The 12,148-nt window shown below is 43.0% G+C and overlaps 1 protein-coding gene across 3 annotated transcripts in view; it reads right to left on the bottom strand.

Moving 5' to 3' along the window:
• Positions 1-3,103: 3,103 nt before the first annotated feature.
• The window catches only part of LOC119161511 (uncharacterized), a 65,701-nt gene continuing 56,656 nt past the window's right edge, over positions 3,104-12,148 (bottom strand). Inside the window, exons 10-12 of one of the 3 annotated variants that reach the window (XM_037414031.2) lie at positions 11,692-12,020; positions 4,031-4,079; positions 3,104-3,332 (exon numbers count right to left, since the gene is read on the bottom strand). In XM_037414031.2, coding sequence (XP_037269928.2) covers positions 4,068-4,079; positions 11,692-12,020 — 341 coding nt within the window. In that variant the 3' untranslated portion in view covers positions 3,104-3,332; positions 4,031-4,067. The remainder of the gene's footprint in view (positions 3,333-4,030; positions 4,080-11,691; positions 12,021-12,148) is intronic. The other 2 variants (XM_075879120.1, XM_037414032.2) reach the window with 2 other exon arrangements.

Below are 12,148 nucleotides of genomic sequence, written 5' to 3'. Positions count from 1 at the left end.
CCTAGGGCCCGAAAAAGTTGGGGTTGTCAAAGACGTTTCATCATTAGGAGTAATTTTAATGAAAATCTTAATTGGGACGAACACATTAATAAAGTAACTAGAAATATAGCTAGGACGTGTGGTACACTCTCTAAACTACAACAGATGCTTTCAGCAAACATTAAACATTTACTACATAGTACGTTGTTTTCATCTCACATAAACTATTGTAGTCTAGTGTGGGCAGATACATCTAAAGAAAATCGGAACAAAATATTTTTACTGCAGAAAAAAGCGATTCGTCATATTGCAAACGAACCATACGACGCACGTACAAGTGATTTATACAGAGAATATAACATTTTACCGATCGATCACATACACAGCTTTAACCTTATTATGAAATACAAACAAAGCTTGCTATCAAACAACGCTTGTTTTCTTAAACTGTGTAACCTCAGGAAAACTACACAATCCCATTATGACATTCGGAAAAGGCCTTTCTGGTTCGTTCTTTATTCGCGAACTAATCATGGTTTGTGAAGACTTGTACACTACTCCTGCTTGTTTTAACACATTTGAAAATAAAAACATCGTCATATTTAATATACATACAAAAACAACTTAAGAAGCTTCTCATCCAGAATGGCGGCGTGTAGTTTAGCTTCTTCTAATTGTCCGGCTAAAATACTATACGTAAAAAAAAACACCCTATAATAGTGCTGGTGTGTAACATGGCATCCCATGATGTTTGCTTTCTTCGCCAGTGTTTCCCTTGTACATCAAAACTCGTGCTTTTCGCATAACCATTGTTGTAAACGTTTTATAATTATATTGTAATTCTTTGTTAGCCATTTAGCAACGTGTACATTGTTTCATGATTGACCGTACGCTGTTTTCTTGTTTTATTTGTGTTTCTCTCTTTGTGGTTTGCTTCCTTTACATAAACCTGAAACTGATGTAATTTGATGCCCTTCCTTCTTTATTTCCTAATATCTTGAAGTATGAAAATCGTCGTCAAATTGCTTTCTCATGTTTGTGCTCTGCAGATTTGTAATGCCAAGTGGAAAGGGGTAGGAGCATCGTCAAGCTGCTAACATAGCAGCTTTTTGCTCTTATCCTTGCGTTTTCTTTCCGCAACTCTGTGAAGAAAATGCTCAATAAAACTGAAACTAATTAATTTAGCATCTGAAAGCGCAGGAAAACTTATTCATGCCTCGAACTTCTTACATTTCAACTTCAGAGAGTAAAGAAAAAGACTACAGAAGACGGCTCTTAGATGACACCCTGAATAAAAGACGCCCCTTAATCTCCCACTCACGTGCACAACGTGTCTTTCGTGACTTGTTTGGGACTTGTAAGGGAATAACCTGGGTTCAGGCTGCAAGAGATGTCCACTGCTGTTCTTTTGGAAATGCAATGGATATCCGATATCCAGTTAGGAGTGTCCTGTGAATGTCCCTAGCATGTCATTGTTGTCACTGGGTAATTTGTAAGCTCTTTCCGATTCAGAAGACAGGCGTCAGAATAGAAAAGGAACTGTTTGATTAAGCAACCTCGCGCGGCGCAACGAGTCTCCCCATAGAGCAAGTACCATGCGCACTGAAGTCACATAGGACAAGATAGGGTTCGGGAAGTTCATCTATCAAGGACTGGAATTCATGCAGTTGGAAATGTGGCGGTGGTGACGAGTTTGTTGAGAACCACCACTCGAAGAGCCACTGCCTCAAGAGACTTGTGGAGTTTTGAACGTTTACACATTATCCCTTGCTAAACTATAACAGCTACACCTCCGAATGATGCCATGGCGTTATTGCGGTCCTTGCGGAAAATAATGTAACTGCATAGAAGGTTGGTATGTTCAGATTTGAAGTGTTTACTGTACACACAGCACTTTCAGTCAGTGTATACAAGTTCTTGCACATCGTCGAGGTTGGTAAGATGGCCTGTGACATTGCATTGTATAATTTGTGTTCATATTGGTAGGACAGTAGTGCTGTGTGTACGAGAATGAAGTGACCGTTTAGTGGCGAATTTCATTGGGAGAGCAGGAGCAATTAAAAGCACGCGTAAAGTGCTTTCTTCAGAGCCGGCGCGTTTCAGTGGTCGTACAGGTACAAGAGCAGTTATCCATCGGTAGAGCGAGAGTGCTTTTACTGCGCCGAGAGCAGCCAGGGGCAGTTTGCAGTGCACTCGCCTGAAAAGCGAAGTAGGCGCAGTAGAAGTCACGTGGTCCTTGAAGGTCACAGCCTCCAAATTTTGCTTCTGCCGACGAGCGCGGCGGCAATGGCAACCACGTGTAATTTGACACCGCGAGGCACCCGAACACCGCTATTTCGTACGGATGGCTACGATGAGAGCTGGACGTTTGCCGAATGAGTCATTGCACAAGCATACTAGGTATTGGGAAAATGTGACCGACACATTTCACGCGTACTTTGCTGCTGCCCCACAAAGAATATGCCGGGGCTTGGAATGTGTCACCTTCTCACCTGCCCTTCGGGAGCGCCGCGCATTCCAGTGGCCCGCCCTGCCATCTACTCTTGTCCTATTGCTGAAATTCGCCAGAAGCGGGAAGTTGTAGCTCAAGTAGCAAGGCCGTCGTTAAGCCCTCATATTTGTTTCTGGTTTTCTTAGAGCCCTCTAGGAAGCCACGCCGCACTTCCGGCACCTGAGGTACCGTGTGGTGTCCGTTGCGCCATGTGAGCAACTGGATGCCCGCGTAAGCAAGCTGCTGCTACATTTTTACAACTTCGCCTGGGTCTGTGGCTTGGTAGGTGCAACAGACTTGGCTGCTTCTATAACGGGGGCAGCCACCACGCCCGATGGCCCGGTTGGAGTCTGCCTAGGTAGCGGCGGAGGGTTATGCCAAACAACCTCCATACCCCGTCAGTATGTGATATGTCGCTACGCACCAAACGCCTGCTTATGTAGAAGCCCCTACGGGTGGTGGTCGGTCCATCCTGATGTCCTTGTGTACTATTAATTACAACTTTCTGTTTCGGTATAACATGATAATATGCAGCTCCTTAAAAGCTTTCTTTACCAGAATATAGATGCTTATGTCAATAAAAGAAGCCTTAAACCTCATTATCGGAGAAGACAAAAAGAAGACCACGTAGACTACACTGCAGATCAGTCCTTTAATTAACACCACATGTATGATGCCAAGCATGAAAATGCCATTGGAAGGCATTTTGCATCCAATGCATGCAGTGTTCAATGAAGAATTGAATGGAGTTTGAAAAAAAAAAAACACGATGGTACCGATGAAAAAAAGACACTAGTCACAGATGTGGTGGGTGCGGTGGTTATGGTGATGTGGTGGTTGTCCTTGATGTCTAATCTTCACCCTAAACAAAGGATTGGAGAAAAGCTGACATTAGTAGCACGCAGTAAGAGTACACTTCAAACAGAACTGCTCATTAAAGGCACAGAGTCACCAGCCAGCCAACATTTGTTTTTAACGAGCAGAATTCTATGAAACTTCCACACTTACAGGCATAAGATCGAGCTCTGAAATTAACTGCAATGAACAGGCACTCAAACATTTCACAATGACTGCACATGCATTCCAGAGCCAATTGTGTGCTAATGCATCACATACCAGTGAACATGCAGCATAACAGACCTTGGCCACATTATATCCCCACCCCAATGGCTACTGAGTTTTTGCTTGGTCACTTGCACTTCAACATGACAGACTGCCATCACAACTCTCATATGAGCTCATTGCACACTGCACTGCCTGTTTACACCACACGATGAGGCAAAAGGACCAAGATTTCCATCAACGACACCATTGAAGGGATGCAGCACTGTGCTCCTTAAAGGCTCAAATCACAGTAAAACTAAGATATCTGAAATGTGTTAAGTTTTTGCCGCTGGTTACTCTGTGCCCCCTATAGACAAACGTGACCACTCGGACACACTACAGAGCGGCAAACACACAGACCTAACCCATAGTTTACTTTCCACACACACACACACACACACACCAGCCACAAGAAAGGAAACCGCAAAGAAAGCTGTGTTAACAAGGAAATCTTACATGCACCTTGCCGTCCAAGCAGCGGAGACTGGGCCCTTCAATAATAAAACTGTAAAGATTAAAGTTATGGAGAGTCAACCATGTCAGGCACAGGCAGGCTTCATTGCACTGGCAGTGTCCACATCAGTTTCACTGTGGATCTACTGCATTCATTGAATGGACTCCAAACAGGACATGATTCCTAAAAAAGTTTCTTCATCAGTCATATTTCATTCAAAGCACTTAGCACTGAACCTGTGACAAGTGGCGAACAGTGCTGAAGTAATGTGCAGGTTGCATTGGCCCACATTTCAATGGAATGGTACTTTACCACTTGCACTGGCCTTTCTCCAAAGAACATTGACTCTCCATAACTTTACTGACAAAGTTATGGAGAGTCAACCATGTCAGGCACAGGCAGGCTTCATTGCACTGGCAGTGTCCACATCAGTTTACTGTGGATCTACTGCATTCATTGAATGGACTCCAAACAGGACATGATTCTTAAAAAAGTTTCTTCATCAGTCATATTTCATTCAAAGCACTTAGCACTGAACCTGTGACAAGTGGCGAACAGTGCTGAAGTAATGTGCAGTTTGCATTGGCCCACATTTCAATGGAATGGTATTTTACCACTTGCACTGGCCTTTCTCCAAAGAACATTGACATCTAGAGTTAACCCATATAGCACAGGTGAAAACGTTTGCTCCGCAGAGCATTAGTCAGCCATGTAAATCCCTAGTGAGAAACTCGAGGTAAAAAAAAAAGTAGAAGCAGGGTACAAATAGAAGGCTGGAGAAGAGTAAGAAGCTGTAGAACCCACATGCTTTCACGTTACACAAGCAGAAAACAAGTACACACACAGTTTGTACACAAACAATCAGTGCGATATAGAGAAGTATGCTAATGCAGGACAAACAGGATGCAAAAAAAAAGCCACAAAAAGACCAATGATACACACAAAAGCATTTAAACAAAGAGCAAAGCCAGAGTAAACCACTTTTCTATACGCTAACCAAAAAAGGAAAACATGGAATACATTATAGCACATGCAATACAAGGGTGTTGCAAAGTCTGTTCAAAACTAACTGAAACAAGAAAGGAAACAAAGGCACTAAACCACAGCTAGAAAGTGTCAAATCAATACCGGCATGCACTTGATAACCTTGTGTGGTCAAGTCACTTGAACAATGCTAAGTGTGTGCAAGTATTGCAAAACAAAACAGGCTAAGCTCAATTTTTACTTTGCTGTCAGCTGATATCGACAGGAAATTCTTCATCCACTTAAATTTCCACAAACTGACAGTTGCATGCAACTGTGGCAGCCGAGAATCTTGTGACACTTTACTAGCAGTGAAAGTGATATTCACACAGGCAATGCAAAGGAGCATACGCATTAAAGGTGCCGGAAGGATGCAGTGAAGCAAAGTTAAAAAAATACATTTCAGGTATGGTTCCTGAACTGAGGCAGCATTAGGTTAAAGTCAGGCTGGCTTTCGCATGTCAAATATCTGCATGCCTTGACACTACGAGGCCAAGGCAAAGGAGCTGGTGCTAAGATGACCTGATCATATGAAAGCCTCTTATATGGCTACAGAAGCATGTTTCATGAAAGATTTTCTTTTCTTTATAACTAATGCAGTGGTGGTCCTACCTGTTCTAACATTTGAAGCGATTTCTGGAGGACATTAAAGCAGACAAAATGCAGTTAGAGATGACTTGGAACAGTTAAATATCAAGTCTAAATGCTCCTCCCTACATTTCCGTTCACTTTGCAAATATGAATGACAAGCTCATTTCTGTACTTTCATCATCATCTTTTCGTTAATCAGTCATCTTTTCGTTAATCTGAAAACAAAAATGCTGCTTTACGTAAATGCTGACTGCACCACTTTTACAGATCCCTCTCCACCCATACCCATTACAATGGCCTCTACAAAGGCAGTATGAGGTCTGTGGGTGCCGAGAACAAATGACATGATCGATAATTTTACATTACAGTTTACAATTTAGGCACACTTTTGCATTATACTCTGGATTTAACTAGGCTACTTCATGTCACACTGCACTTCTACAGTGGGAAGCCTATGCGGTAACAGAACTCCCAACTGCTCTGTCGGGATTGCTGGCACATGTGTCCTCACTGAGCCTGCTAGCAAGTGTAGTGTACCAGCATTACATGCTGGTAAACTACACTTGTTGACTGCTCAAACAAGCATATCTAATAACCTCATGCAGAGCCATGGACATTGAACATTTGCTTTTCCTATACATAAGCGCAAACTTTTGCAAGTTCAAATTTTCATTTGCATGGAGACACTGTTTACAGTATGCAGTGAAGTCAGTATGGCCAGCATGTGCTACATAGCAATACGGATATTGTGGCTTGGAAAAAAAAAATAACTTCTGTAGATACGATTGCCAATGCCTTGCCAAATGCTACAAGCTCCCAGACTAAAAGCAACATGCTACTATTCACTAACAAATACAACATGCAATTTTTTGCGAAGCTGATAATGAGAAGCACACTGGCACACAGAGGAACAAGGAAGGGGGGGGGGGGGGATAAGTTTTGCAGAATACGAAAAAGGTTGAAGCTATGGGTTCGAGTAAGCATATGTTGGACAAAATACTCTGCTACAGCTTAAACAAATGAACACTGCCAAAGTTGGTGCTGACTGTCAAAATACAATTTTTATTAGTACAATGTGTAGTTTTCACATTCCAGGCACCATTTTGGGAGTCATACTTTACCTAGAGAAAGTTGCAAAGTAAATAACATTAGAATGATTTGGAAAGAGCACCGAGTGCAAGAAAACAACATGTTGTAAGCACATTTAAACAAAAGTTGAGGTATGCCGAATATTTGAGACTGAAATCCCAGTTTGACGAAAGCTCATTGGAAAATGTTGAACACCCCACAACTTCCATTCCTGTAGATTTAGAAGATCCATTCTTTTTTTGCATTCTGTACTCATTCCAGGTTAGTTTGATGTACTTTACTACTTTCTCAGTTTTGTCATACAAAGGCTCCCAAAAAGTACATGACATGATTGAAATTTTAAAAACTACATATTGCACACAAAAATAACTGAACACCTGAAATCTGTGCTTGAATATAAATTAACTCTACAAGCTCATCTCAATCGATAAAGACTTTAAAAAAATTTCCAGGACCCATGTACCCCTTAATTTGCTGATCTGTTTGTTGATCTAGCCTAAATGTTAACCAAGCTTGACAAAAGTTTCCATGCCTCATTATAACTGAATTACTCTTGGGGCTTTTCATCGAAAAATCGTGAATGGTTATATTTGTGCAGCAACCAGTGGTGGTCCAGCCAGTTCATAATTTGGAGCAATTTTTGGAGCAGGAGAAAGTACTTTGATGCAGGCTTGAAGCAGCCAGAACAGGATTTATATATCACTTAGAGCAGAACATGCCTAATTTTCTATGTATGTTTTTTTAGTTTGCTTGCTGGAAATGATGTGATGTAAACAAGACTGCAATGGCTAACATCCAGAGTGAAGCCAATCAGGTTCTCAGCACAGAAGAGTCCCATTCTGGCTTCACTGCACAGCACAAACATGCAACAAAGTGAAGCTTTAGTGACTAAGTAAGCATAGCACATATGGTTTCTGTGAATGACAGGTGTCACAAGGCTATCAAAAAAATATCCTGGCTAGAAACAGAGCTGTCTAAAAATTAAAGATGATTTTAAAAAAGCTAGAAAATTAGAATTTTCTGTTGGTAATTGCCTGCATAGCTAGTGCATCCTATAACCTCCACAGCCTACTCTGGATGTTTCATTGTTCTGACAAATACATTTTGGGTGAGCACTTTCAGTTTTCCAAATATTAAAAAAAAAAGTCTTCCAAATAAAACTGGCACCAAGAAAACTGGTATGAAAGCGGCAGGGGCAATAATCAAAGTGGTAAGAGGTCAAGGGGCGCTCTTTTTCAAGGCAGCCTTGAAGAAGTCTGCTTGTCAAAACGGTGGCACACCTCGTGCTACTCACATTATGATGTGTAGCAAACTCCAGATAACAGAGGACAACCCACTTTTCATGTGAAGAGTGCCACTGATAATTTGGGGAGGTCAACGAATGAATGCCTTTCCTCCACTACAATCAACCCTCCCTCCCTCTCACATCAGACGCAGATTTTTAGACTGGGTCCTGCAAAGTAGTTTTAGGCTTTGCTGAGAAAGTGCTGAGAACTAGTACCCCTGTCACACAACCAACATGGAACTCCGTTTAATTAGGTACTTGTCTTTTTGTCAAGGAATATGCAATTGATGTCACACGGCTTCGATTTTACTAAGAAAGGTAACAGCTTTTGGAAAATGGAGTTCGGTAATGACCATTTGGGCTCGACATAGCTACTGCTACGAAGAAAATCGTAACCAACAAAATCACCATGGTAATCTAGATTATAGATACTATAATTATGTTTGGTGTAGCATTATACACCATGTAGTGAAAGTTTCAATTCTATTTTTGAGGGCACCAGCATCTGTACCTTCTACACCCGAAGCTTTACGAAGTCGCCATCAGGAAGTGTTGCATCGTTTGTCTATAGAAGTGTGAGACGCACAGACTTAAGGCTGGTGGACACCGGCGACTAGCAGCGGTCGCACGACCATTTGCGACTGGCGACCAAAAAGCGGCTGATGTTCACACCGGCAGAGGCTGCATGCGAGCGATTGGAAGTTGCAATAGCGCCGAGTCACGTTCGGATCTCGTTATCAGTGAGAACTCTGAAGACCAGCACCGATCAGCTGATCGCCGCCAGCCGAGTGAGCGGAGCAATGCGAGCGTGCCGCATTTCTCGTTTTTATCTGTTTTCGCTAGCGCAATGAAAAAACAAGCAAGAATTGAGCATCGCTGATTGGTTCCAGCAGCTTTGCGACCGCAGTCGCGCGACTGATAAAGCAATCGGGAAGTGACTAGCCAAAGCAGTCGCTTGGCACCAGTCTGGGACCGTTCGCGACCAGTCGCAAATGGTCGCACAACTGCTGCTAGTCGCTGGTGTGCACCAGCCTTTACTTTCACACACTTTTTTGCTTTAGTTTTTTTGTGTGTGAGCAACCAAAAGAAAGACTCATGTACGTTGGCTTAAAGGCCTCCACATTAAGAAACATTAGAAGTTTTGACAAGTGCGGCAGTGTCATTCCTGCCCCATGCTACTTCCGTCAGAAGCTTGAACTAAGCCAGAAAGAATGGCCCCAACTACATTATGGTAAAGCTTCATTAGGGGGTCGAATGCTGAGCAGAGCTAAATGCAGTTCGGTGGTTGTCGTATGACAAGGGTATATGGAGACATGTGGTCTGCCAGTTTTGCATTGCAGTTAGGACTTAACGTCACAATGCAGCACAATTAGGTAGTCCATGAGCAGCAAAAAAATGAGCAGCCGGGGAGCTTTGTTTCTGGTAGACATATAGAAAAATGTTGTGCAGCCCAGTTGAATCTTAGTGTGACGACGTCATTTAAAAAAACGCACGGTGCCGATAGTTGTTGCCGCTCGGTCGTGGTAGCTACATTACTTTATGCGAAGTATCTCTCGAACGTATATATATAGTTTTCAATGTGTTATCGCCAGTTCGCTAACAAATAAGAGACCACTGACGGCATGCCAAACTTTCAACAACACGCACACATTGAGTCACAAAAACTTTGATTGGGCTGAATACAAAAAGCGCATCGCGCAAATGGAGAGTAGAGGGCATCGGCCACATTAATAAAAAGCTGCAGTTGCTTTGTTGCATTAACAGTTGAATGCCGTTTAAATAGGTGGGCCATTGAACTTTGGCGAGAAGTTGTACTCGAATGTGCACAACAAGGGACAGGAATATAGAATTGTAGCAAGATCGCACAAATGACGCAGTTGGACCACCACTGAGCAACACAATACTTACTCTCTTCTACAAAAAAATGCCAAGCATTGTTAAATGCTCATTCTTACTACAGTGAAACCTCATTAATAAGCACATGCTCCGGATGCAGCATAACCAAGCACTAAACAATAATATGCATTAACCACCAAGCACATAATTTCATCTCCTAAGATGTGCATTTGCTGCCAACAATAAACACATGCCAAAGCAAATGTTGCCTGAAGTAGCCACTACAAAGCCGTTTCATTCTTTCTGCCGAGGGGCAGAAAACACCCTTGCATGACTATCCCATAGCACGTGGCAACGATGCAAAGGAGCATTTTGAAGCTAATATGGCGCCTGGGAGGGACAGTGACACAGACAGTAATGCCTTCCCGCAACACGTGTGTCTGTATCGCAATTTGCAGCTAACGTGTGTCTGTATCGCAATCTGCAGCTAAACGAAAACAGACATTTTCATTGATACAAACACAGTACAACTGCGTCGAGCCAATTTTTTTTTTTTTCACAAGTTATGCGAAAGGAGTCACCTATACAGCTCACATGTGGCTGCTGGGTCACTTGCTCTACCACACATGCTCATTAGGCCAGGAAGTACTCTTCGTACAGACTCCGCTCCAGACTATGCACAGATGCGCTTTGTAGCTTGTTCGGTTAAAAGCGATAATCTTGCAAGCAATGGACACTCCATGATGCGGTCCTGGCAGCAGACAGGGGCGTGTTCATGTTGCCTAATAAAGCATGTATAGTAGAACGACGATAATACGACTTCCAGGGACTACGCAAAACTGTCGTATAATCCGGGCGTCTTATTTAAAAACTAAGATTGTAGCCAGTGACACTCAGCCTTGCACGAAAAATGAGTACAGACTGCCTGAAAAAACCCACAGCATGACATTGTGCCTCTGCAAGGAAGATAGACTAATATTCTTGACAGTGGCAGCCTTACATAGTTGAAGGAAGTGGGAGCGAATGTTTATTACCAATCTTAAAAAAATTAATGAATAAAATGCAACGTGCATCTTTCAACCAATAAATAAAGTCCAAAAATTACCTGCTCGTGAAAACGGAACCGGGACGCTAACAGCCTGCTTCAGAAGAGTCAGACACTCATCGCTATCACATAATGGCCACACACCACGAGTTTGCATAGGATGCCTTCGTGTGCATTATAATTTGTTGGCTTGTGAAGTGCATCTGGTAGTGCCCCACTAATATTTCATAATAGGAGCGGGACACCACCAGGGTTGACGTCAAGTGAAAGCAATTTTGGATGGTAAAAAAAGCATATTGTAATATTGACAAGTTAAGTAGAACAGTGAAATTCGTTGACGTCAAGTGAAAGTAATTTTGGATGGTAAAAACAGCATATTGTAATATTGACAAGTTAAGTAGAACAGTGAAATTCTATGGCACAAATGTTATTGTGGTACGTACTAATCGGCAGGCATAGGACAAGTTATTACATCTTACACGGTCAGTGAATCAGTTGACCTTCAAGACTAAGTTTGGGACCAGATGCAACTATATTTTAACTGTTAGTACATTTAAAGTATGTACGTAATAATGAGGTTTGACTGTACACACAGAAAGGGGCAATGAGTGAGTTACTAACTGTATGTTTCGTTTTTTTTTACTAATGTACAGTCACCAGAAAATTAAATTCCTGTTCCTATGCTGATTTAACACACACACCAAGCACACACATGCACATAGAGTAGCACTCATATTGAGGGGAAAAAAAAGGAATCAGAAGGCAGGCAGGCGCTCCAGCCAACTATCACTCACCCCCCCAAAACGTCCCCCGCGGCCTCCCCGGCCCCGGCCGCCGCCGCCTCCACGGCCTCCAAAGCGTCCTCCACCCCCTCGTCCACCACGGCCACCAAAATCTCCTCGGCCTCCGCCAAACTTGCCCCCTCCACGGCCCCCACCCCCACCACGACCCCAACTGCCGCCACTGTTGCCCCAGCCCCCACGGCCACCGCCGCCACCCCAGCTGTTATTGCCCCAGCCGCCGCCTCCGCCGCCGCCGCCTCGTCCACGGTTAAAGGAACTTCCACCTCGTCCTCCCCGGGAGTTGCCACCTCTAGACTGATTTCCACCCCTAAAGCCACCACCTGCAAAATTACAGAATGCAATGAAATCAGAATTTGTGCAAGCACAACAATGAAATACTAGTCACCACTTGGAGAATAATAAATAATTTAAACACTTGACACAGGGATTAGGCATCTCATTCAGTGCG

This window comes from Rhipicephalus microplus, chromosome X (genome assembly GCF_043290135.1).
Source record: "Rhipicephalus microplus isolate Deutch F79 chromosome X, USDA_Rmic, whole genome shotgun sequence".
Lineage (NCBI taxonomy): Eukaryota > Metazoa > Arthropoda > Arachnida > Ixodida > Ixodidae > Rhipicephalus > Rhipicephalus microplus.
Note: the sequence above shows the minus strand (reverse complement) of the source record. Positions and strands in the feature narration are given on the sequence as shown.